Raw genomic sequence first — 22506 nt, 5'->3', positions numbered from 1 at the left:
GGAACGCTCCCCTCATAGTTCTACGAAGTACCAATCCTCAATACTCTACCTGTCCATGAAGTCGTGGAGCTGCGGGTCCTCTTGCTTGATGATGGGCATGAGATAGTTCAGGATGTGCTTCGTGCTGTCAATGGTCGGATCCATAAAATCTCTAAAAAGGAGAGGAGATGGGCGTGTGAGAGAGAAAGGAGATTTTGGGTCTGTTTACGCCCGCTCAGACCTGACATGTGTTTCATTGATGTATGGAGCTCTTGGCGCCTTTAGGTACCATGAATGCGGGTGTCTCGCTTCACCATCAGAGAGCGGGTGGTAAGGGCGTGCAGTACAAGAGAGCGAGGTGCTGCAGGAGCACACGTCCGCTTACCTGAGGTGGTGTGTGGAGAGCTGCTCCAGCAGAGCTATGGCCATCCGCTCCCCCACCACGAGCAGCAGGGTCACCGCGATGTCATGGAAGCCTTGGTAGTAGTGCAGCTCAGGGTGGACTTTAAGAACGTAGAGCATCGTATCGATGAGCTGCTCCTGCAGCACCAGGCGCTGGTCCGCTCGCATCCCTGGGTGGAGAGAAAAGGATGGGTGAGCAAACTAGAAGGCTGCCCCGCAACCTACGTCATGTGGACGGGGTCAGACAGCAGTGGTCCCTACACATCACATTCAATTGTCTTCTTGCACATGTACTCAGTGAATCACCTTTTTGCTGTGGGGTGGGTGCTTCCTGGTGGATAACATTATAGCAATAGAATGGCAACTTAGAAACTTTGGGAACATTTGTGCATTTCCAGCTCAGCTTGCTAGCATTTGATGTGAGGGCCAAGAAGAATTCACATCATCTTTCAAAGGTCTTCATGGAACGGTGACCGAGCATGGCCATGGCAGGGAAACAGGGATGACTTTTCTCAGCTTCTCCCCATGCCATGTCCACCTGACAGAGCTCAAATTTATGTCTGCCTTCAGAGGAAGGTGGGGGAGGCCCTGATCCAACATGAAGGTTGAGACAATCAGAAACTAAACGTGATATGACTGAGACTCTGGCCGCAGAGTTCACTCTGTCCAATGCTCAATCACTACCCAATGCTCGGCTGTATGAGCCCACTCAGCCCCTTCCACCGTTCATACAGCCTCCACTCACAGCCTGGCAAGCAACCGGAGAGTGCATAGTTTGGGTTGGAAGCAGTGATCCCTGCTTCCTGCCCCTTAATCTTACTACTACTAGTTGGAGGACCTGAGACAGATGGAACTACCTCACCAGTCCATATAGGTCAGACTTCCTTGTCAGTGTCAGGCTCATCTAGACAAGGGTCAGGTAGCCAAGACCACACCTTCTGCTCAATCTGCTTATGAGACACCAAGGGACAGCTCATCATTACATGCAGAGCATCAGCATTGAAGAGTCTGCTGTCTCAGACCTGGCAGCCGCGAACCAACTAGAACAAGGGACAATGTCTTCCTCTGGACATGCGAGTTAACAGACGAATGGAAATGGAATGACTGGTGGGAACCAGTAACTTTGGGCTAACTGAAAACTTGGAATGAGTAGTGGGAACTGCAAGAGATGTGGCTAATGGGCATGAACATATTTGTTTGTTAATGTGGCAGTGGCAATGATGTGTATTTCCTAAGAGGAGTCAGTGGTGCATGAATTGATCTGTTATGAAGGTGAGCTTGGAAGTCTGTCCCACTCAGTCTACCAATGGCAGGGGTCCTCAGCATGCAAGGGTGCGACGTTACACAGAAGTATTCAGGCCTCCAGCTGCATGTAAATAATGCCTTGTTCTAATGTCCAAGGAGATACGTCTATATGTGCTCTCGCTTAAGAACAACCACAAGACTTTAGGGCCAAGTTGAAAAGACAAATTTTCAAACTTGGCTCAGCCTACAAACTGCACAGTGTGTGCAGGGCCATGTTGCTGAGGATGACTCACCAGGAGTTCACCTCTACTGTGTGGGTCTTTCAGAGCTTTAGAAGCAGCAACGAGTCGATCAAAACACCAAGATTGGGCACCACTCTTGCAAACTTTAGACGGGCTGACAGACTACCTTGGATTTTGAAGCAGCACATCACACTTTTCATAGCCTTAAGTCACTTGTCCCTTATGCTGCACTAGACCTGTACTAATACGGAGTATTTTGAGTAAGCGCACACCGCAGGGAGAGTGACCACTACACATACTAAGGGGCCAGGTCAAGACATACCACATTCAATGCCTGGCTCTGGCTGAGCCACTTGTAGCCTGAGCAACAACAAAATAAACCCTGCTGAACCCAAAAATGTGAGTCCAGGGACATAGAAAGCAGTGGTTTACAGACAATACCTCACCTTCTGGGAAGCGTCGCAATGACCGGCGCACGTCCATCAGCACCTGGTTGTAGTCCTTGTGCCCCTCTCGGATGGCTCTTCCTTGGAAGAGAGCAGGACATGGTTAATAGTAAGCATGCACAGGCCCAAAGTCCCTACAAATCCACATTACACAACATTTGATCAACTCATCCTTCTGTGGAGGTTGGTGCTCCCTGCCCTGGGTCTGGACTTCAGAACTTTCTCTACAACACCGACCCACTCATAAACAGGGCTAAGTCGGAAGGTAAAATCTTCAACCAGGATGAACCTGGCTAATGTAGCCTCAAATCTCACCTAGGCCCGCCCTTGACTATCTTTGGCGCTTAGTGTTTTTTGGCGCTATATCTAATTAAACTTTTAAAAATTTATATTTTCTGTTTTCATTCTTAGATTTTTTTTTCATTTTGGCGTCCCAATTATATTTCATTTTTTCCCTAATTCAGTTTGGGATTTTTATTGTTTTGTATTTTGACTTTATTACTGTTTTGGTACTGCATAAATACTTAATACACTGCCCCAAGTTAAGCCTTCCTGCTCTGTGCAACAGCTACCAGGGGGTTGATATGAGGTTAATTTAGCGACATTATAGTTCGCCCTGACATGGGTTATGATTATTCCTGCAGGTGGGTTGTACCCTGCCCCGATAATCCAATTTCCGACACTCATGCTCCTCTCACTCTCAGTGCACTCTGTAACTTCCAGTTTCCCTTCCGGCTCCCATTACAGGCTGCGACCTACACCATCCCCCTACAGTGTTCCTCTCCTCTGGTTCCCATGGCAGGTTGTGACCTACAGTGTTCCTCTCCTTTGGTTCCCGCTGCAGGCTGTGACCTACAGTGTTCCTCTCCTCTGGTTCCCATGGCAAGCTGGGACCTACAGTGTTGCTCTCCTCTGGTTCCCATTGGAGGTTGTGGCCTACAGTGTTCCTCTCCTCTGGTTCCCATGGCAGGCTGTGACCTACAGTGTTCCTCTCCTCTGGCTCCTAGTGCAGGTTGTGGCCTACAGTGTTCCCCTCCTCTGGCTCCTAGTGCAGGTTGTGACCTACAGTGTTCCTCTCCTCTGGTTCCCATTGGAGGTTGTGGCCTACAGTGTTCCTCTCCTTTGGTTCCCGCTGCGGGCTGTGACCTACAGTGTTCCTCTCCTCTGGTTCCCATGGCAGGATGTGACCTACAGTGTTCCCCTCCTCTGGCTCCTAGTGCAGGTTGTGACCTACAGTGTTCCTCTCATCTGGTTCCCACTGCAGGCTGTGACCTACAGTGTTCCTCTCCTCTGGCTCCTAGTGCAGGTTGTGACCTACAGTGTTCCTCTCCTCTGGTTCCCATGGCAGGCTATGACCTACAGTGTTCCTCTCCTCTGGTTCCCATGGCAAGCTGTGACCTACAGTGTTCCTCTCCTCTGGTTCCCATTGGAGGTTGTGGCCTACAGTGTTCCTCTCCTCTGGTTCCCATGGCAAGCTGGGACCTACAATGTTGCTCTCCTCTGGTTCCCATTGGTGGTTGTGGCCTACAGTGTTCCTCTCCTTTGGTTCCCGCTGCGGGCTGTGACCTACAGTGTTCCTCTCCTCTGGTTCCCATGGCAGGATGTGACCTACAGTGTTCCCCTCCTCTGGCTCCTAGTGCAGGTTGTGACCTACAGTGTTCCTCTCCTCTGGTTCCCATGGCAGGATGTGACCTACAGTGTTCCCCTCCTCTGGCTCCTAGTGCAGGTTGTGACCTACAGTGTTCCTCTCCTCTGGTTCCCACTGCAGGCTGTGACCTACAGTGTTCCTCTCCTCTGGCTCCTAGTGCAGGTTGTGACCTACAGTGTTCCTCTCCTCTGGTTCCCATGGCAGGCTGTGACCTACAGTGTTCCTCTCCTCTGGTTCCCATGGCAGGCTGTGACCTACAGTGTTCCTCTCCTCTGGTTCCCATGGCAAGCTGTGACCTACAGTGTTCCTCTACTCTGGTTCCCATTGGAGGTTGTGGCCTACAGTGTTCCTCTCCTCTGGTTCCCATGGCAGGATGTGACCTACAGTGTTCCCGTCCTCTGGCTCCTAGTGCAGGTTGTGACCTACAGTGTTCCTCTCCTCTGGATCCCATGGCAAGCTGGGACCTACAGTGTTGCTCTCCTCTGGTTCCCATTGGAGGTTGTGGCCTACAGTGTTCCTCTCCTTTGGTTCCCGCTGCGGGCTGTGACCTACAGTGTTCCTCTCCTCTGGTTCCCATGGCAAGCTGTGGCCTACAGTGTTCCTCTCCTCTGGTTCCCATTGGAGGTTGTGGCCTACAGTGTTCCTCTCCTCTGGTTCCCATGGCAGGATGTGACCTACAGTGTTCCCCTCCTCTGGCTCCTAGTGCAGGTTGTGACCTACAGTGTTCCTCTCCTCTGGTTCCCATGGCAGGCTGTGACCTACAGTGTTCCTCTCCTCTGGTTCCCATTGGAGGTTGTGGCCTACAGTGTTCCTCTCCTCTGGTTCCCATTGGAGGTTGTGGCCTACAGTGTTCCTCTCCTCTGGTTCCCATGGCAGGCTGTGGCCTACAGTGTTCCCCTCCTCTGGCTCCTAGTGCAGGTTGTGACCTACAGTGTTCCTCTCCTCTGGTTCCCATTGGAGGTTGTGACCTACAGTGTTCCTCTCCTCTGGTTCCCATGGCAGGATGTGACCTACAGTGTTCCTCTCCTCTGGTACCCATGGCAAGCTGTGACCTACAGTGTTCCTCTCCTCTGGTTCCCATTGGAGGTTGTGGCCTACAGTGTTCCTCTCCTCTGGTTCCCATTGGAGGTTGTGGCCTACAGTGTTCCTCTCCTTTGGTTCCCGCTGCAGGCTGTGACCTACAGTGTTCCTCTCCTCTGGTTCCCATGGCAGGATGTGACCTACAGTGTTCCCCTCCTCTGGCTCCTAGTGCAGGTTGTGACCTACAGTGTTCCTCTCCTCTGGTTCCCATGGCAGGCTGTGACCTACAGTGTTCCTCTCCTCTGGTTCCCATGGCAGGATGTGACCTACAGTGTTCCCCTCCTCTGGCTCCTAGTGCAGGTTGTGACCTACAGTGTTCCTCTCCTCTGGTTCCCATGGCAGGCTGTGGCCTACAGTGTTCCCCTCCTCTGGCTCCTAGTGCAGGTTGTGACCTACAGTGTTCCTCTCCTCTGGTTCCCATTGGAGGTTGTGGCCTACAGTGTTGCTCTCCTCTGGTTCCCATTGGAGGTTGTGGCCTACAGTGTTCCTCTCCTTTGGTTCCCGCTGCAGGCTGTGACCTACAGTGTTCCTCTCCTCTGGTTCCCATGGCAGGCTGTGACCTACAGTGTTCCTGTCCTCTGGTTCCTGCTGCAGGCTGTGACCTACAGTGTTCCTCTCCTCTGGTTCCCATTGGAGGTTGTGGCCTACAGTGTTGCTCTCCTCTGGTTCCCATTGGAGGTTGTGGCCTACAGTGTTCCTCTCCTTTGGTTCCCGCTGCAGGCTGTGACCTACAGTGTTCCCCTCCTCTGGCTCCTAGTGCAGGTTGTGACCTACAGTGTTCCTCTCCTCTGGTTCCCATTGGAGGTTGTGACCTACAGTGTTCCTCTCCTCTGGTTCCCATTGGAGGTTGTGACCTACAGTGTTCCTCTCCTCTGGTTCCCATGGCAGGATGTGACCTACAGTGTTCCTCTCCTCTGGTTCCCATTGGAGGTTGTGGCCTACAGTGTTGCTCTCCTCTGGTTCCCATTGGAGGTTGTGGCCTACAGTGTTCCTCTCCTTTGGTTCCCGCTGCAGGCTGTGACCTACAGTGTTCCTCTCCTCTGGTTCCCATGGCAGGCTGTGACCTACAGTGTTCCTGTCCTCTGGTTCCTGCTGCAGGCTGTGACCTACAGTGTTCCTCTCCTCTGGTTCCCATTGGAGGTTGTGGCCTACAGTGTTGCTCTCCTCTGGTTCCCATTGGAGGTTGTGGCCTACAGTGTTCCTCTCCTTTGGTTCCCGCTGCAGGCTGTGACCTACAGTGTTCCCCTCCTCTGGCTCCTAGTGCAGGTTGTGACCTACAGTGTTCCTCTCCTCTGGTTCCCATGGCAGGCTGGGACCTACAGTGTTCCTCTCCTCTGGCTCCTAGTGCAGGTTGTGACCTACAGTGTTCCTCTCCTCTGGTTCCCATGGCAGGCTGTGACCTACAGTGTTCCTGTCCTCTGGTTCCTGCTGCAGGCTGTGACCTACAGTGTTCCTCTCCTCTGGTTCCCATTGGAGGTTGTGGCCTACAGTGTTGCTCTCCTCTGGTTCCCATTGGAGGTTGTGGCCTACAGTGTTCCTCTCCTTTGGTTCCCGCTGCAGGCTGTGACCTACAGTGTTCCTCTCCTCTGGCTCCTAGTGCAGGTTGTGACCTACAGTGTTCCTCTCCTCTGGTTCCCATGGCAGGCTGGGACCTACAGTGTTCCTGTCCTCTGGTTCCTGCTGCAGGCTGTGACCTACAGTGTTCCTCTCCTCTGGTTCCCATTGGAGGTTGTGGCCTACAGTGTTGCTCTCCTCTGGTTCCCATTGGAGGTTGTGGCCTACAGTGTTCCTCTCCTTTGGTTCCCGCTGCAGGCTGTGACCTACAGTGTTCCTCTCCTCTGGCTCCTAGTGCAGGTTGTGACCTACAGTGTTCCTCTCCTCTGGTTCCCATGGCAGGCTGGGACCTATAGTGTTCCAGTCCTCTGTTTCTAACTGCATGATGTGTTCTACAGTGCCCCCCTCTTCTCACTCTCAGTGCAGATTATCTCCTGAAGGGTTCCTCTCCTGTTCCCCAGTGTAGCCTATGTCCTGGAGGGTTCCTCCCCTCTGGTTCCCAGTGTAGACTATGTCTTGCAGGTCAGCAGTACAGCCCGTGCCCTGCAGCGAACCTCTCCTCTGGCTTCCCTCACAGTACCTGGCCCATTAGCACACCTGGTTTTGGTGGGAGGTTGAACACGTTGACGCTGAGGAGTTTGGGCCAAACCTTCCTGCGGATCTCGTCGGTCAGCAGGCCACCCTCACTCAGGGCCGCCCTGCGCAGGCCATCGATATCCACAGGGTCAGAGGTCAGGGCCTGATGGACCTCGAGCAGCTTCTGCTTCCTGCTGATCCTGGGTGGCCCTGGAAATTGAAAGGATAGGTTCAGTTGAGGAGTGAGGATAGGTGCAACTTCCAGCATATGCTTGTAATAACAAACGTAAACACACCAGGGGGTGTCCGCCTTGCTAAGGTATTGTAAACAGTCTATCCCCTTTATAAAGTTCGAGCATGAGCGCCACGTTTCGAACCAGGTGATGGCCATCTTGGAATGGTAAAACAATGATGCACTATGGACAGAAGCATTCCTTAATGGTGTCCTGGTTTAAAGAAAGTGACCTTGTGGAATGCAGCACACTGCGGATAAAATCAGCAGCAAGCAAGCAACCAAGTAACACTGCCTGGAGAGCTGTAGTATCCTCCTGAGAAATGTTAAAATAAAACAAAAAGAAGCAAAGAAGTGAAAGTAGAACTATAAAAGGAGAAAAGTGAAAACTACTGGCCTGGCCAACCAGCCATTACACTGATGCACGCTCATTTTCAAGTAGATGTATGCATGTGATTAGAAAATGCCATAATTCACAAACTAGAGAGCCAATGACTGATGTGAAAAAAACCATCACCATTATGGAAGCAGAGTGTAAATGACACTCACACCAGTGGCAATACAGAGCTCACCCAAAGCCCCTCTATATATCTATATAGATATATATAGGTCGATGTACGCATTAAAAAAATGTTATTACAAGATCCTGGCTGACAGCTCCAGTCGGAATTTGAATCCGTAGATAGACACTCAAATACGACCAGCCACAGAGTAATCAGTTCTTACACATTTTTGCTCCCCTCAAGGATCCAACCTGGATGGTGGATCTGGCTCCCTTATACTCCGCTAAGGACAATTGGTACTTGATACCACCTCTATGGCTGTCCATTTTGTGCCCTGAAGAAGACCCGCTATGACTTCATTGTAATCACGCAGCATCTTGGGTCGATACGTCGACGTACCCCACAATCCATATCCTAGGTTCTCCATCTGATGCCAAACCACAAAATCTATAGGAGGTTCATTGGAAATGTATATGTTTAGAAACAGATGTGAATTGATGTCAACATGTTATATACTGTTGTGTAAAGCACTGTATATATTATCTTCACTTAATACACCATGTCACTTTTAGGTCACTTACTGACCTAAAAAGTCACTGTTTTTGCTTTTATCAACTGTGATTATTGTTTATGACAGCCTTTCGAATTTGTAATTGTTTAAAAAAAATATACCAACCAAGAGCTTATAATAGATCTACTCCTATTGACCTCATGTATGTGTATTTCCATTTTTTTCCGCAAATTCAGCATTGGAACTGTAAAGAAATTGATTTCACCCAACATAACCAATCATAGTATAATACTTGATAAGCAGAGCAGACTATGTATGAGTGCACCAATCAGGCCTGCAGTTTTTAGCGTAAACCTTTCCACAAGGCAACCATCAAACACACAATCATAAAATATGTAAAGTACTCAAAATTATAGTTGGCTAAGCAAAATACTAACTCTCCTAAGAGGGGAACAACCATTTCAACGCAACTTTTACCACGAACTACCTTTTCAACGCATTTTTTACAACGCAGGATCCATTACAACGAATGCCTTTACAACGCATGATATTACATCGCAGATGCCTTTACAACGCATGCCATGCGTCGTAACGTCATACATCCCTCCTAAGAAGGCCAGCAAGGATTCCCACAAAGCAAATTATCTATATCTCTGGTTTGGCACACAGGGGTAACCAACTCTAAAGCCACTGCCTAGTACGGTAATCGGTGTGATTCCTTGTAACACTAATACCTACATGTAGCCAAAACGTTCATGTAAAAGCAGTATTTTTTGTGGAATCGCACAAATACATCTCAATTAAACCATGTGGTCAGGGGAGTCAACACTTGGATGGAACTTACGCCCCTCTCTCAGTAGGAATCTGAAAGCTCTTATTTTTGCTTCCACATATGGTCCAGCAGCAAATGCACCGTCAAGCCAGACCTAAAAATCCATGTAGATCAGTGCAAATCTAGGCATCCCAGACTGCTCTCAAACACAAGACTACATGCAGAAGTCTAAAGTTAAAGATGAATGGAGAGAGGCGTGCGATTGAAATACATCCCTCATGAAAGCCCTCCTCCCATCAGTGCTGCTTCCAGAGAAAACCGAATATTGTTAAAGTGCCTTATATGGCTAGATAATTGACATCATTACAGTGTCATATGTGTGTCCCTGAAAACACAGCTCAGGCAGTCATGCTGCTGACTCAGGCAACTGTATAAATAATGAAAATAATCACAGCAGTAGGGAGGCGAAGCACTTTATTCTGGAGGCACACAACTACCACCCCTGGCAACCAACATGAAGGCTACATTGGAACCAGAGGGGAGGAACCCTGCAGGGCACAGGCTTCATTAGACCCAAAGCCCCTCTCTGTAGTACTTCTAAAAGCTCTTTTTATGATTGATCACATCACGTCTGGCAACGGCTGCACTATCAAGCGAAAACTAACAATTAATTTTAAAAATAAAAACTATTTCACCAGATTGTAAAGTGTTCACCTGGCAGTCCATGTCTAGCCAGGAAAGAGCAATGGCGTTCCCATTGCAGCGCCTTGCTAAGGCCACGTATGAGCCTTAACCGTGGGCCAGCTGCCGGAGATACGCCTGACCCAGTGCTAGAAATGGAAAAATAGAAGTGCAGGTACTCTGCACCAGAGTACCTGCTTGTTTCTGAGAAGTGCCGGTCCTCTCCAATTAAAAGTAGAGCATTTCTCTTGAGAAGTGCTGGTACTCTCCCTCCCAAAATAAAAAAGTGCTGGTACTCCGGACAGTACCGGCGCATTTAAAGCACTGGTCTGACCTGGATTCCAACCGGAATCCGGCCCGGGGTTTCATGGGTTTGGCGGTGTGGGAGCGGGGCGCTGTCGTGGCGGTCCACTCTCACACCACAAAACTCAACATGAGGCCCAAAGTAACTCCAAGATAGTGTACTCAGTGGGGGTACCAGCACAGGGAGCATGGGTATGACATGTGCCGCAGGTGACTGAAAAATATCTTGCCCACCAGTACTCAGTTCAGCTTACATTTTCAGTGGTTTTTGAAGAACCGTTTCAGTGACTGGGGTTATGAGGTGATGCTTGGAAATAGTAATTCATCTAGAAACAGAATTATAGTGGTACTTAATGAGGAGTCTTTAGATGGCAGGAGGAATAACCTGAAGGATGGCTCAGTGCGCTAAAACATGCAGCCATCAACAAGTGACAAACTTGACTCTTGGCAGGGCCAGCTCCGCCTTTAATCCAACTAAGGTTAGTAAGTGGAGTTTCAAATAATGTGGGTAATGATTCTTACTAATATTTACAGCTCTTCAGTGCAGTATCAAGCTATATATACAAATAATGTATCACTTATGGGTACTGAGTAACTGTTCTGTTGCAAATGGCGAAACTGTCTAGTGTTCAATGGTAACATGTCACCTACACACTGCTACCCTGCTCCAGCCCTCCATAACCAAAACCCGGTCTGCCACTCACTGCTGCTGCTACAAAGCACCTCACAGCACGGAGGGAGTCTTAACTTTCACTTCTGCAGGTTCACATACAAACTTACTCCCCCAACACTCCTGCATCAACAGCACCCAACACTCCCCCCGCTCATCAATCACTCACCGCCCACACACCACTCCACACTCGCATGCATGCTCCTCACACCCACAGTTCAGTAAACACACTATGGAGATATGGAACCTTCTGCACAATCATGCACCGGGCCTGCTCTTCCTCACAGAATATTGGCTGAGCCCAGCCTAAGCACCGGACATTGCCCCCCCCCCCCACACTTTGACCTGCAGCACACCTCCCTGTCTCAGATGAAGAACGTACCCCGACACTTGGCCGGCCATCAGCTTAGACAAAACTGCTACAACCGTGAATTCCATCTATTCTGGAACACCCACCCCACCTTCACCAAGGGGTTAACTTGCACCAGCAAAGCCCTCACTTCAATCATCAATGCCTCCATTGACTCAGCCACCCATCTGGAAGCTTGGAAACATGCCACAGTCACTGCCATGCTCGAGAATCCACTGGCAGACCCAGCCAAGCTCGCCAACTACAGACCCATCTCCTCCTTCCATAGGCCGGCCAAACCTTTAGAGAAACTCCTCAACAGAGACACCTCACCAACCCCTCCGTTAACCAGCAGTTGCTTGTCGCCACACATTGGATTTAGACCCAACCACAGCAAAGAAACAGCACTTGTTGCCGCAACAGTTGACATCTGCATAATCCTGGACAAAGAAGAGACTTCGGCACTCCTCATTCTGGAGCAGCCGTCTTCCACAGGGTATCAGACCCAATGTCATCAGGAGAAGACAGAGCAGATCTTGAATGCTGACCTCGTGTAGGTGTCTGTTTGATAGAAAAAACTCAAACAGTCATTCTAACACTGTACACCTCCACCTCGGAAGACTATTCATTTGTGGAGCACCTCAAGGTTGGTCTCTAAGCCCTACCCTCTTCACCACACAGAAGACTCCACTAGCCAACGTCATCTGTGCCAACAATTTCAACATCCTCTCATATGCCGATGAAGAACAACTCATACTATGTGTCTTGGACAAAACCCCCAATGTAAGGAACAATTACGCTGCCTGCGAGACCGAGGCCGTCACCTGTCTTAACCTCAATACCAACAAGACTGAAGTAGTGGTCTTTGGAAAAAAAAACTCACCCAGGAGGAATCCACCTGGTGGCTGGCTGTCCACGGACCCACACCTACCCACACTTCCTATTCCAGGAACCTGGGGACCATCAGTGACAATCGGTTTGATTAGTCCACACAAGTCAACAAAGTCACAGCATCCTGCTTGCACACACTGAGAATGCTGAGGAAGATCTTCAAATGACTCTTGAGAAACCCAGCAAAGCCATCACCCATGCCTTCATCACCAGCAGGCTGAACTACCGGAACACCCTCTAATCCGAAATCCCCAAGCAACTCGCCAGGGGCCACGTGTATGAAGCCTTTTTGAGGTTATAAATTGGCCGATTCACAGAACTGGCCTGTTTGTAAATGCAAAAAGGAATTGAGACATGTACCAACCCCAAATAGAGATGTGGTAATCTGTTACCACATCGCATTTTGGGATTGCGATTCGGTATTAGGAATGGGCGTGTGGAGGGCATCCCTTCCTAAAACCGAATCGCAGTGCTATCTTTGGATGTTTCATGACCGAAATGCGGTCACAAAACATTTGTATTTTACCACCAAATTCAATTTGGTGGCAACCCATTCACCAATTGGAAGTGGTCCCACAGAGACCCCTTTCCCTTTGTAAACAATTTTAAAAGCATTTAGGAGCAGGCACTGGTCCCACAGACAACTGCCTACTTTTAAAAAATTAAAAGAAAACTTTTCATTTTTGTTTTTTGAAACGCCTCCAGTTTTCCTACATTAAAAAAAAACAAAGATTGCTTTATTTAAAAACAACCACAGAAATGGTGGTTTGCTGACCCCAGCAGGCCAGCAGCACTGTGATTTTATCAATTCCCAATTGGTCGCAAAATCAGAACTACCTCATTAATATTCATTAGGTATGTCTATTTCTGACCCACTGGGAATAGCAAACGAAAATCAAGAGTTTCGTACATTTGAAATAGCACATTCCTAATTGAGATTTGCAGGCAATCGCAATTAGGAACTCGCTATTTCAAACTTTCGTACATGTAGCCCCAGAAGACTACAAACCATCCAGAACGAGGCAACCAGACTCCACTGGCTCCAAATACACAAGCGCACTCCACAAACTCCTCACCCAAACTTTTGAGGCACTACACAACACAAGCCTAGACTAGCTGAAAAATTGCATTTCCTTCCATCAACCAGACACCTTCACTCAGCCGTACTAGCACACATCCCACGCATACACAGAAATAGAGACGAGGTCAAGCCTCATACTCTACTCAAAGCGTGGAACGATCTCCCACTAAAAATCAGAGCCTCCTCCTCTCTACTTGAGTTCTGCAAGAAGCTGAAGACTTGGCTCTTTGAGCAAACCTACTCCACTGCCCTCGAGGCGAGGTCCGTACACCTGCGCAGCACCATGATGCCGTTGTGGGTGATAGCGCACTGTACAAATACACAAAACATGTCAGTGTTACAAGCCATGTATGTTCTGAGTATCTTTTCCACCCAGTGAAATGAATGTAAGGTGTATCCATTTAATATAGTTTTGGAATATACGCATTTCATTTAATTAGGGCTTTTATTTATGTTTTTGTCCATCTTATTGATAGCCTGACCAACTTAAGTTACTTTTTGCAAAGTTGCTTCAATTATACCATAGAAGATTATCAGTCACCTGATATCGCTTCCTAGGTCAGGTCCTATGCAAATTAAAAGAACCTAATAGACCTCGGGTCTACATGGCCAACAGAATTAGCCACTTGAGCATACAATTACCCCTACGTCCATCATCCTCCGCCCTGTCCAATATGGACTAAGGGTAATGAAGATTACTGGGAAGTAACTGGGGCATCACTCTGCATTACTTATGCTCATCAACCATAATTCTGAATACAAAATATCCTTCTATTGACCTTAAGTCATGTTGTGTACCCACTAAGACTAAAGGTCAAACAAACCACCAAACTCTATGTCTCGTTCTATGGAACATTCAGTCTGCAAGAAAGAATCTTTCATCACTGACCATTTCAACACTCATAATCCTCTATTACACTGTATTGCCAGATCGACATAAGAAACTCAGCTACAACTACAACCCATCACAAGAAGCTTACTACGGCAACAAATGATGAACGCCATGTCACTGGAGTCAAGCTAGCCTGGCTGATGTGGGGTGAAACCCGAAACCGGTCCCAGGATGCTTGTTTCCAGTCCAGGGAGGACCTGGCCTTGCAGTTCGGACTGGACTGATTCCATGAGGAGCAGGGGTCAAGACCGATTTGCATATGGCTGGGTTTAAACTGGAATGGCATGGGGATCAAAAAAAGACGATGGATTTAGGCCCATATTTTTGTACTGGGGAGAATGTTTGACATTGTTCAGCAATGACCTTATCCCTGCATTTAATACACTACCTCACTCCAAACCCTCTATCTCCCATTAACCAATATACACTCTTCCCCATAGCGGCACAATAACAACCTTGAATATTACCAAGCATTTGAATCACATACATGGTGCAACTCATCCAAACTTTGAGGAATACAAATCAGACATGTACACACTTTGACGCTGTTGACAACCCTAACACCTCACCACATCCTCATTATCTTGCACACACTATCCACAAGCTGCTCTGTCTTCAATGTTTACTTATCAATGATCTCTTTACCAGCCAATTATTTTGCCACATACTTCTTTGGTTATATATTTTTTACATTCTTATTGTGGGTGGTCAACAGTCCACATTCTGGACATCCTGGGCTCTGGATCCGCTGCCTCGGATTGATGACAATATTACAACATTTGCGGGGGCACAAATGTTTAGTAAAAATCGATCTTGTGTCTATCATCAAGTGGAATTGGATGCATCTGCTTTTGTGTCTCCTGTGAGGACTTTTCAATCTAAAAGGATGCCTTTCAGGTTGGCCCTGCTGCATCTGCGTTTCCACAGATAATGGTGTCCATTGCATGGGGCATCAAGGGAGTAGTCACATTTCAAGACGACATTCTATTTGCTGGGAGGGACGGTCAAGAACATGACAAAATTATGCAAGCTGTGTTGGACAAACTGGAAAAAGCTGGTATAGTTGCCAATGTAAAAAAAAAATTGAGATTGCTAAATTGAGCATTGAATACGTGAGTCATGTAATTTCTGAGTAGGTGTAGAAGCACGGCCTGGATTAGTTGACGTGATAACAAAAGCTCCTATTCCACAAAACAAAGAGCAAATTGCTTAATTTTTAGAAGTTTGCGCATTGTATGACAAATTTATCAAAGATTTTTCCAGTAAAACAGAAAATTTGAGAAGTTTGTAAAAAAATAAAACAGGTATTCAATTGGAGGGGCAAAGGTCAGGAGGAATTGGTGTCTTTGAAGGAATAAATTACGTCTGCCAATCCTAATTTCACCATTTGATCTTAGAAAATAATGTATGATTACGATGGATGCTAGCAACAGTGGACTAAGTGCCACTTTAGCTCAAAGTCTGGACAGTGAAATAAAAGTCAGTTTTGCGTCTACAGCTTTGCATGAAAATGAAAAGGTGGTTTCAGTCATTGAAAAAGAGCTTTTAGCTTGCTGTTGGACGGTTGAGCTTTTCAATTGTTTTGCGTGGGGAAGGAAGTTCACGATAATGACTAATCATAAACCATTGCTGAACATACTTGGGGGAATGGTTGTTAAAGTTCATACTCCAAGAATCGCCAGATTGAGTTCAAAGTCACTGCAGTACAGTTTTACATTTGTCATATTCCAGGACGGAAGAACATAGGAGCGGATTTTTAGTTGAGGTCGTTTTTTGGCTACAAATGCGGATATGCATCAATATGAAGAGGATGATGGAGAGTGGTTGATTGCTGCAGTTCATGCTTGCTGTGAGAGTGGTATTGCCGAAGGGGAATAGTTTGAGTGTCTGTCTTTGGATGAAGAGATGAGTTTGGTCCAAAAGTATGTGCTGGAAGGTTGGCCAAGAGAAACATATTTACAAACAAACCAAACATGCTTCAAAATTACAAATGAGTTTTCACTTGACAAAAACATTAAGTTAATGGGGGGGGGGGGTGAATTTGTGCCTCCCACAACCTTAAGTGAAAAGACTGTCCAAGAAGAGCATGAGGGGCATTTGGCCAAACTAATACGAAAAAGAAAATACATTTGTGTATTGGTGGCCTGGCGTGGATACTCATTGTTCGGGCTGTTAAAGTATGTGTAATTTGTTCCAATAGCGAGAAAAAGTTTAAAGTTGAAACAACTCAGCTTCAACGTGTTGAATTACCTGAGGGGCCATGGTTAAAGTTTTTTTTAACTTTATTTATTGTTTTAAAACAAGTAACAGATCAGCATTGTCAACAATGAGTCGCACCAAGTTAACTACAGCAGTACATTCGTACACAGTCGGGATACCTGGACACTGAGACAGCACACTACATCACAGTAGCATCAATGTGGGTGTCCAGCAGAGAACATTATGCAAACAACATGATCTACCCAGTATGCTCCTGGTCACCTATATCAGAGATGATTATCAGCTGTACTATCTTCAGGAGTACCACCACTCCCATCTCCAAGAAACCTGTTGCAGAGATCCCCCAAACCTCCAGATCGGCTTTCAGTTTTGCACTCGTTCATGCAGGGGGCCATGGTTAAAGTTTGCTGTTGATTTCATTTGCCCTTTCAGTTCCTTGCCACTAGCGATGAGAAAAAGGTTTTCTGATGGAATTGGTTTCTGGCAACAGTCTTCCTTCATTTCCTTTGACACAGACTGAATTTCTATGTAAACACAGTATTACTCATAAAAGAATTGCATTGTATCACCTTCAAGCAAGGTTTCTGGTCGGGAAATTAAATAATCCCTTTGTGAAATGTATACAATGGGCTATTAAAAACAAAGTAGAGGGGCATGATGTAGTTGAGAATATGTTATGGTCTTACCGCAGGAGTCCCAGCGGTGTAACTAGTAAATGGCCATTTAAAGTTATGAGAGGCCATGTCCCTGGATCTAAAATGTCCCTGGCTTGTTTGAAGAAATGGTGTGCTCATACATGAACAGTTAGTGGATGAGTACATTCGTCCTGGAGTAGAAAATTATCAATTCAAGATGAAGCCGAGCTTTGATGAACAGCATGGTGTGAAGGCTTGTAAAGATAAAGAGGTGATTGGAGATAGGTACGCATCAAAGATCCTGCTCATCTGTTCAAAGGAAAGTCGAAGTTTAGAGAACCTGTTGTGGTCGAAGTAGCAAGTGGAAATGTGATAGAAGTGAACGGCCATGAATGGTGGAATCCGAGTGGGGTGGTGAAAGTGAACAACGAAACAGGACTTTCTGATATTATGTAAAAGTACTGAACAAATCATTTTTTTATTTTTATTTTTTTAAACAGGGAGTATATAGTAAAGGAAGCAGTAAAAAAGTGATCAGGAAAATAGCTAGGTTTCGAGAATAATTTATTTTTGAGGAAAGTTTGTGGTTAGTCAAGATGTTTATTATTTTGTTTTAGATTTATCTTCCTTTTAGTTTCATTGAATGAATACGTTTTATATATTTGAGTTATTAGTCTTATCCCTATGGTTTATGTTCTAAATGGTGTTTATTTTTAAATGGAGAGAAGGGGATGTTGTGGTGATGTACCTTAAAGTTCACATTGTGGGTAGTCCAAATTCCACATTCTGGATATCCTGATCTCTTAGGGGAATGTTCTGTGGGATGGCAGCTGGTTCCAGGTGCTGAAGTGAATAAAGAGCTTTTCTATACATCCACACCTTCTCACTCAAAATCACTACTCCTAGGCACAACCAGGCTGCACTACTTACAGCTCAAGTGCCTTCTTACAAACTTCTCAGAGGGCAGCCCAACACATCATCTTTCTTACACTTTGTCCCATCTCAAACCAAACTCATACCTATCAAATCACCCAGGCATCCTGTCCGCCATGGAAATCATTCAGCCCCTAGACCTCTCGCCTTCTAATCCAGAACTCTTTTTTGTCTTCTAAATAGAACGTTTTGGAGCACTTCGGAGGCACCATTTTTTCTGAGTTATTTTTTAGATTTTCATTCAATAATACTCACTTTTTTGACCCAGCCAACACCTGTGTCATGAAATGATAGCTCTCAGATCTTAAGTCTATGATTTTGTATGTGTCTGATTTAATAGGAAGTGTCTTAATCAAATAGACACTTTATATTCTAATGTGTTCAGTTAAAGGCTATGCCTCACGTTATTCTGGGATTTTCATTAGAAGTGTATGCTCTATGAGCCAATGATCATTTGTGTTTCAATAGATAGCACTTTAGAGTCAATGATGCGGCTCAGGGTTATAGGCAGTGTTGCGTGTCATGGTGTTTTTTTTGTCTGACAGCTAAATTAAATTATTTCCTCACATCTGGAATATAGCTAACATATTTCACATCTGCAGTAGTTCTATCTCTTATAAAAATGGATTGCTAATCCCTCATCTCTCGCCTCTTATCGTTCAATACCACAACTCCCCTAAGTCTCCAAAATACTGTAGGAATAGCCTACGGTTGCCCCAAAATATGCCTTTCCTAATCTACACAACTCCTTCAGATAGGATTCCAAACGCAGTAATTCACAGAATCAGCACCCTCTGAAATATCTTACTTCATCACAACTACCATCACATTAGACGTTATTCCATCTGCTCCCTACACCAGGATAGCTCACACAAACCTCCTCTCCAGACTCCCAGGGCATTCTGGAGTAGCGTGCTACTCAGCTAAAAGCGCTTCAACACCTCATCAGGGGTAGCAAGCACTATATAAATGCAAACTTTTTCCCTTTTCTATCCCTTCACTATCCGTCTCAATCGAAATAACAGACTTACACTGCTTAAATTAATTTCATATTTCACTATACTAATTCACCACTAATCCTTAATGGGTTCCGGGGTAGTGTGCTACTCGCCAAAAAAACGCTTCGACGCCTCATCAGAGGTCGTAGCGCTATCTAAATGCAATTACACTACAAACTTCACACATTATACCTCCCTGGGGAGAACGACCTTTACAACGCGGTTGTTACACCGCGGTATGTTAACATCGCGGGCATTACAAGGCAAGTTGTTACAACGACTTGCGCTGGAATGGCGCTCTAATCGAAGGAATAATATGATTTAATATTCCAACACCTTCCCTATTGTTACATAGGCTGGAGTAGGAATAGTAAATCAGACTATTCCTAAGTCCAGCACAAGTCGTTGAAACAATTTGCGTTGTAACGAACGCAATGTAAAATACCGCGTTGTGAATGTATGCGTTGTAACGTCATACATTACTCCCTGGCCACTCATTCTCAGTCACCTGGAAATCAAAGACATCTTAGCCAACGCAACCAAACTTCCCACCACTTTCTCACTCTATACCGGCTCCCTTTGTTATTTTACAAGCTCATTTGCTTTCTCATATCATATTTGTGCAGACGTTACAGCCATATTTTAATCCTTACCCGCTCCTAGACATCACCTTCAGTAATGCAGCTCAGTGTTCTTTCAGACTGTCATGAACACGCACCAACAGTTGAAAATAACTTATGAAATGTGGAGCAGTGGTTAAAAGTGTTGAATATTATCATAGTTCTGCCTGAGCAAATCACATACTCTCCTCTACCTAAAATTGAAAGTGTGTATGTGTGTGGACTGTGGAGTATAATGCAATAAGTGCAATGTAAAACCACATGATCGACGTATACAATTTCGTGTCGCCCTGGCTTGGTCTGTGCTAGATGCAGCTATTGAAAGGACATCTCTGTTGCACCCTAACGACGCGAGTGCCTCCTGCTCCAGTCTGATGCAACAGGAACGTATTCAAGCCAGACATTTATTACCTCACATATGGTTACAACTGATGCAAGAATTCCACATCTTATGTGCCACGTGTTAACCATGTGATCACACACACCCATCCATTTCTGTGTCGACGTTGCTGCAATCTACCATTGATTAAAATAATCCTGTTTCTCAAAATGCTAATAAAAAAATTATTTAAAAAAATAAACAAAAAACGATAACATAAAAAAAAAAAATAATCCTGTTTCTCAGTTAAAAAAAAATCCCTTTACTGTGCGGGGTCTCAAAATAGTGGGGTTAAGGCTGCCACGATGCTTAAAGGTCACTCGTCTTGTGATTCCCTCTGGGTGAAAAGCCAGACAGTCCTTTAATAGGCAGACATCACGTGATGTCATATCCGGTTTCGTAATAGCCTCAGGGGTAGTAGTAAATACTCCTACCTCTCGTTGGACACATACTGATGGCCAGACTGGGGGTCGGCCGCCTGTAGGGAGAATGAGGGGGGGGGCTGGTAACCCCCACACACATTGCACAGGGGGTACAGATGATGCTGACACCCAGCCCTCCTCCAAGGCAGTTCTGAGGAAGTCAGTCACGTGACGAGGTCCGGGTCAGACTCAGGTGAGTAACGCGCATGCGCAGAGCCCTTTCGTTGACTACAATATGCCGGTAGGGCGCATAACGCATGCGCAGACTTGGAGCTACTGACAGCAAGATCTGAGATGCTTTGATGCAGCTGCGCATGCGTATTTTTATCCACCACACCTCGGTGTTTTAAATAAGACAGTGTCCTTGTCCACCTACCTGCCTGCCGCACCCCACTTCTCCCTGAGGGGCCAGTCATGTCGCTAGCCCGCCGGCCTCCGCTGCCACCTTCTTCCTTACCAACACCACCTGTACAAACACAGGAGCCCCATCTATGGAAGCAGCTAACCAATTGCTGCACAGCTTCTCGGCGGAAGTCCCGCCCTACTCCACAAAAATAGGCCTATTTTCTACGGAGGCGGCTCTTAATTGTGGGACAGTGCTGTCACTCGGCTAATCACCCAGCCTACTAGCCACGCTTTCAGAAGGGGCAGCTGGGAAATGTAGTTGTACAGGAACAGTAACTACATAGCTGCCAAGGTTTCAGATTGCTATGTGTGTCATTCTCATAATTTCAGTGTAATTATGCGTGACACTTCAACGACTGTGAGTGACACTTTCAAGCGAGCAAAAACAATCAAAGAAGATGAGGGAAATAGTAAAGTTCTTTATTCGATCAAAAATATGATCATTTACTATAATAAAACATTTCATAGGTATAAAAACAATAAAAGATTAAAAACCAATATTTCATGAGTCATATAACAGATGAACTATAGCAGCACCAAAAGAGAATACATAAAATACATGATTCCATCCCCAAGAGCTATATTAGTAGATATTAACCATCCATATTAACAAGGACACTTACTTTAATACAGTTTGGACCGTCTCCACCAAGCGTACAGCAAAAATCTCTACATCGCAAAAACGAGCCACCGTGTGGTATCCAATCAAAAAATACGCAGTTCTTCGCTGGGAGATGTAAATTGATACTTGTATAACACACTACTCACCCGCAAGGGTCTCAAGGCGCTTGTAAAAATACAGCTGTGGAACCCATCCTGGCTGTCCCTGTGAATTGTCCACTCCTGGGCACCCCCAAGGTGGAGGCTAGGCATCCTTAGCATTGTGGGGGCCGTTATGGAGATTAAGCAAGTTATTGCCAAGAGTTGCAGAGTGGGACTCCATGATTGGGATAGGCACCGAGGCAAGAATTATCAGGTCCGTTGAATTTTGAGCCCAAGACCCGCCGAGGAATTGAACCCTGGTCCCGGGCTAGACCTCTGCATCAGGGTCTGCCGCTCTAACCATTGAGCCACACTTCTCCACACATCTGAGCGACAGTAGGCGACAGACTGGGATTATCCAGGTTTTCCTATGGTCAACATAGGCGGGACAGCAAAAGAGAAAATGATCGATGGTTTCTGATCAGGTGTGACAAATGGAGCACAAAGGTGTTACAGCTGCAATCCCACACGCGCTTCTTCTAGAATTTAAAGGTAAGGTCCCAAGTCTAAATTGAATATACAAAGCTTTTGCCTGTGGGGGTTCGATATTGTACATAAATATTTCAAAACCAAACACTCATTAACATTTTTAAAAAACTAGTAGTTAAAGTACCATGTGCAATACCTTCTACATTTTGGGGATCCATATACTACCAGAACCTTTTTTTAAGGAGAGGAACCATCGATTTTGATATACAACCGGGTCCATCCAAACACACCCCAACCCTAGTTCCAAGAGCCAGTCCTTGATTTTATTGACCTCTAATAAAAGAGAGAGGGACCCGAACCAAAGGGATAGGGTACCAACAAAAGACTTTATGTCAAAAATAAGATTCCCTTTGGGTATATAAATTTTACGAACATCAACTTCTCAGTGACATAGAAGGATAACAAATATTATAAACATAAACACAAATAACCATGGAGACTAGGAAACTAAGAACAATGCATAGGGTTTAAAAATATGATATAACAGTAAGTTCAAAATAAGCACAGTTTATTTATACATAAAATTAATAAAAATTACATAAAATCACAATAAATTTGGGAACACAGAAAATATAGCAAGGGAATG

At 46.0% G+C, this 22506-nt stretch overlaps 1 protein-coding gene across 2 annotated transcripts in view; it reads right to left on the bottom strand.

Annotated features, from left to right (window-relative positions):
* LOC144826960 (TBC1 domain family member 20-like) overlaps positions 1-20760 on the bottom strand; it is a 42663-nt gene extending 21903 nt beyond the window's left edge. The window contains exons 1-5 of one of the 2 annotated variants that reach the window (XM_078685423.1): positions 20641-20760; positions 7194-7382; positions 2315-2395; positions 365-551; positions 50-151 (exon numbers count right to left, since the gene is read on the bottom strand). In XM_078685423.1, coding sequence (XP_078541549.1) covers positions 50-151; positions 365-551; positions 2315-2395; positions 7194-7382; positions 20641-20680 — 599 coding nt within the window. In that variant the 5' untranslated portion in view covers positions 20681-20760. Of the gene's footprint in view, positions 1-49; positions 152-364; positions 552-2314; positions 2396-7193; positions 7383-20276; positions 20417-20640 lie in introns of those variants that run through there. The other variant, XM_078685422.1, reaches the window with a different exon arrangement.
* Positions 20761-22506: the final 1746 nt, after the last annotated feature.

This window comes from Lissotriton helveticus, chromosome 4_1, assembly GCF_964261635.1.
Source record: "Lissotriton helveticus chromosome 4_1, aLisHel1.1, whole genome shotgun sequence".
NCBI classification, from domain to species: Eukaryota; Metazoa; Chordata; class Amphibia; order Caudata; family Salamandridae; genus Lissotriton; species Lissotriton helveticus.
Note: the sequence above shows the minus strand (reverse complement) of the source record. Positions and strands in the feature narration are given on the sequence as shown.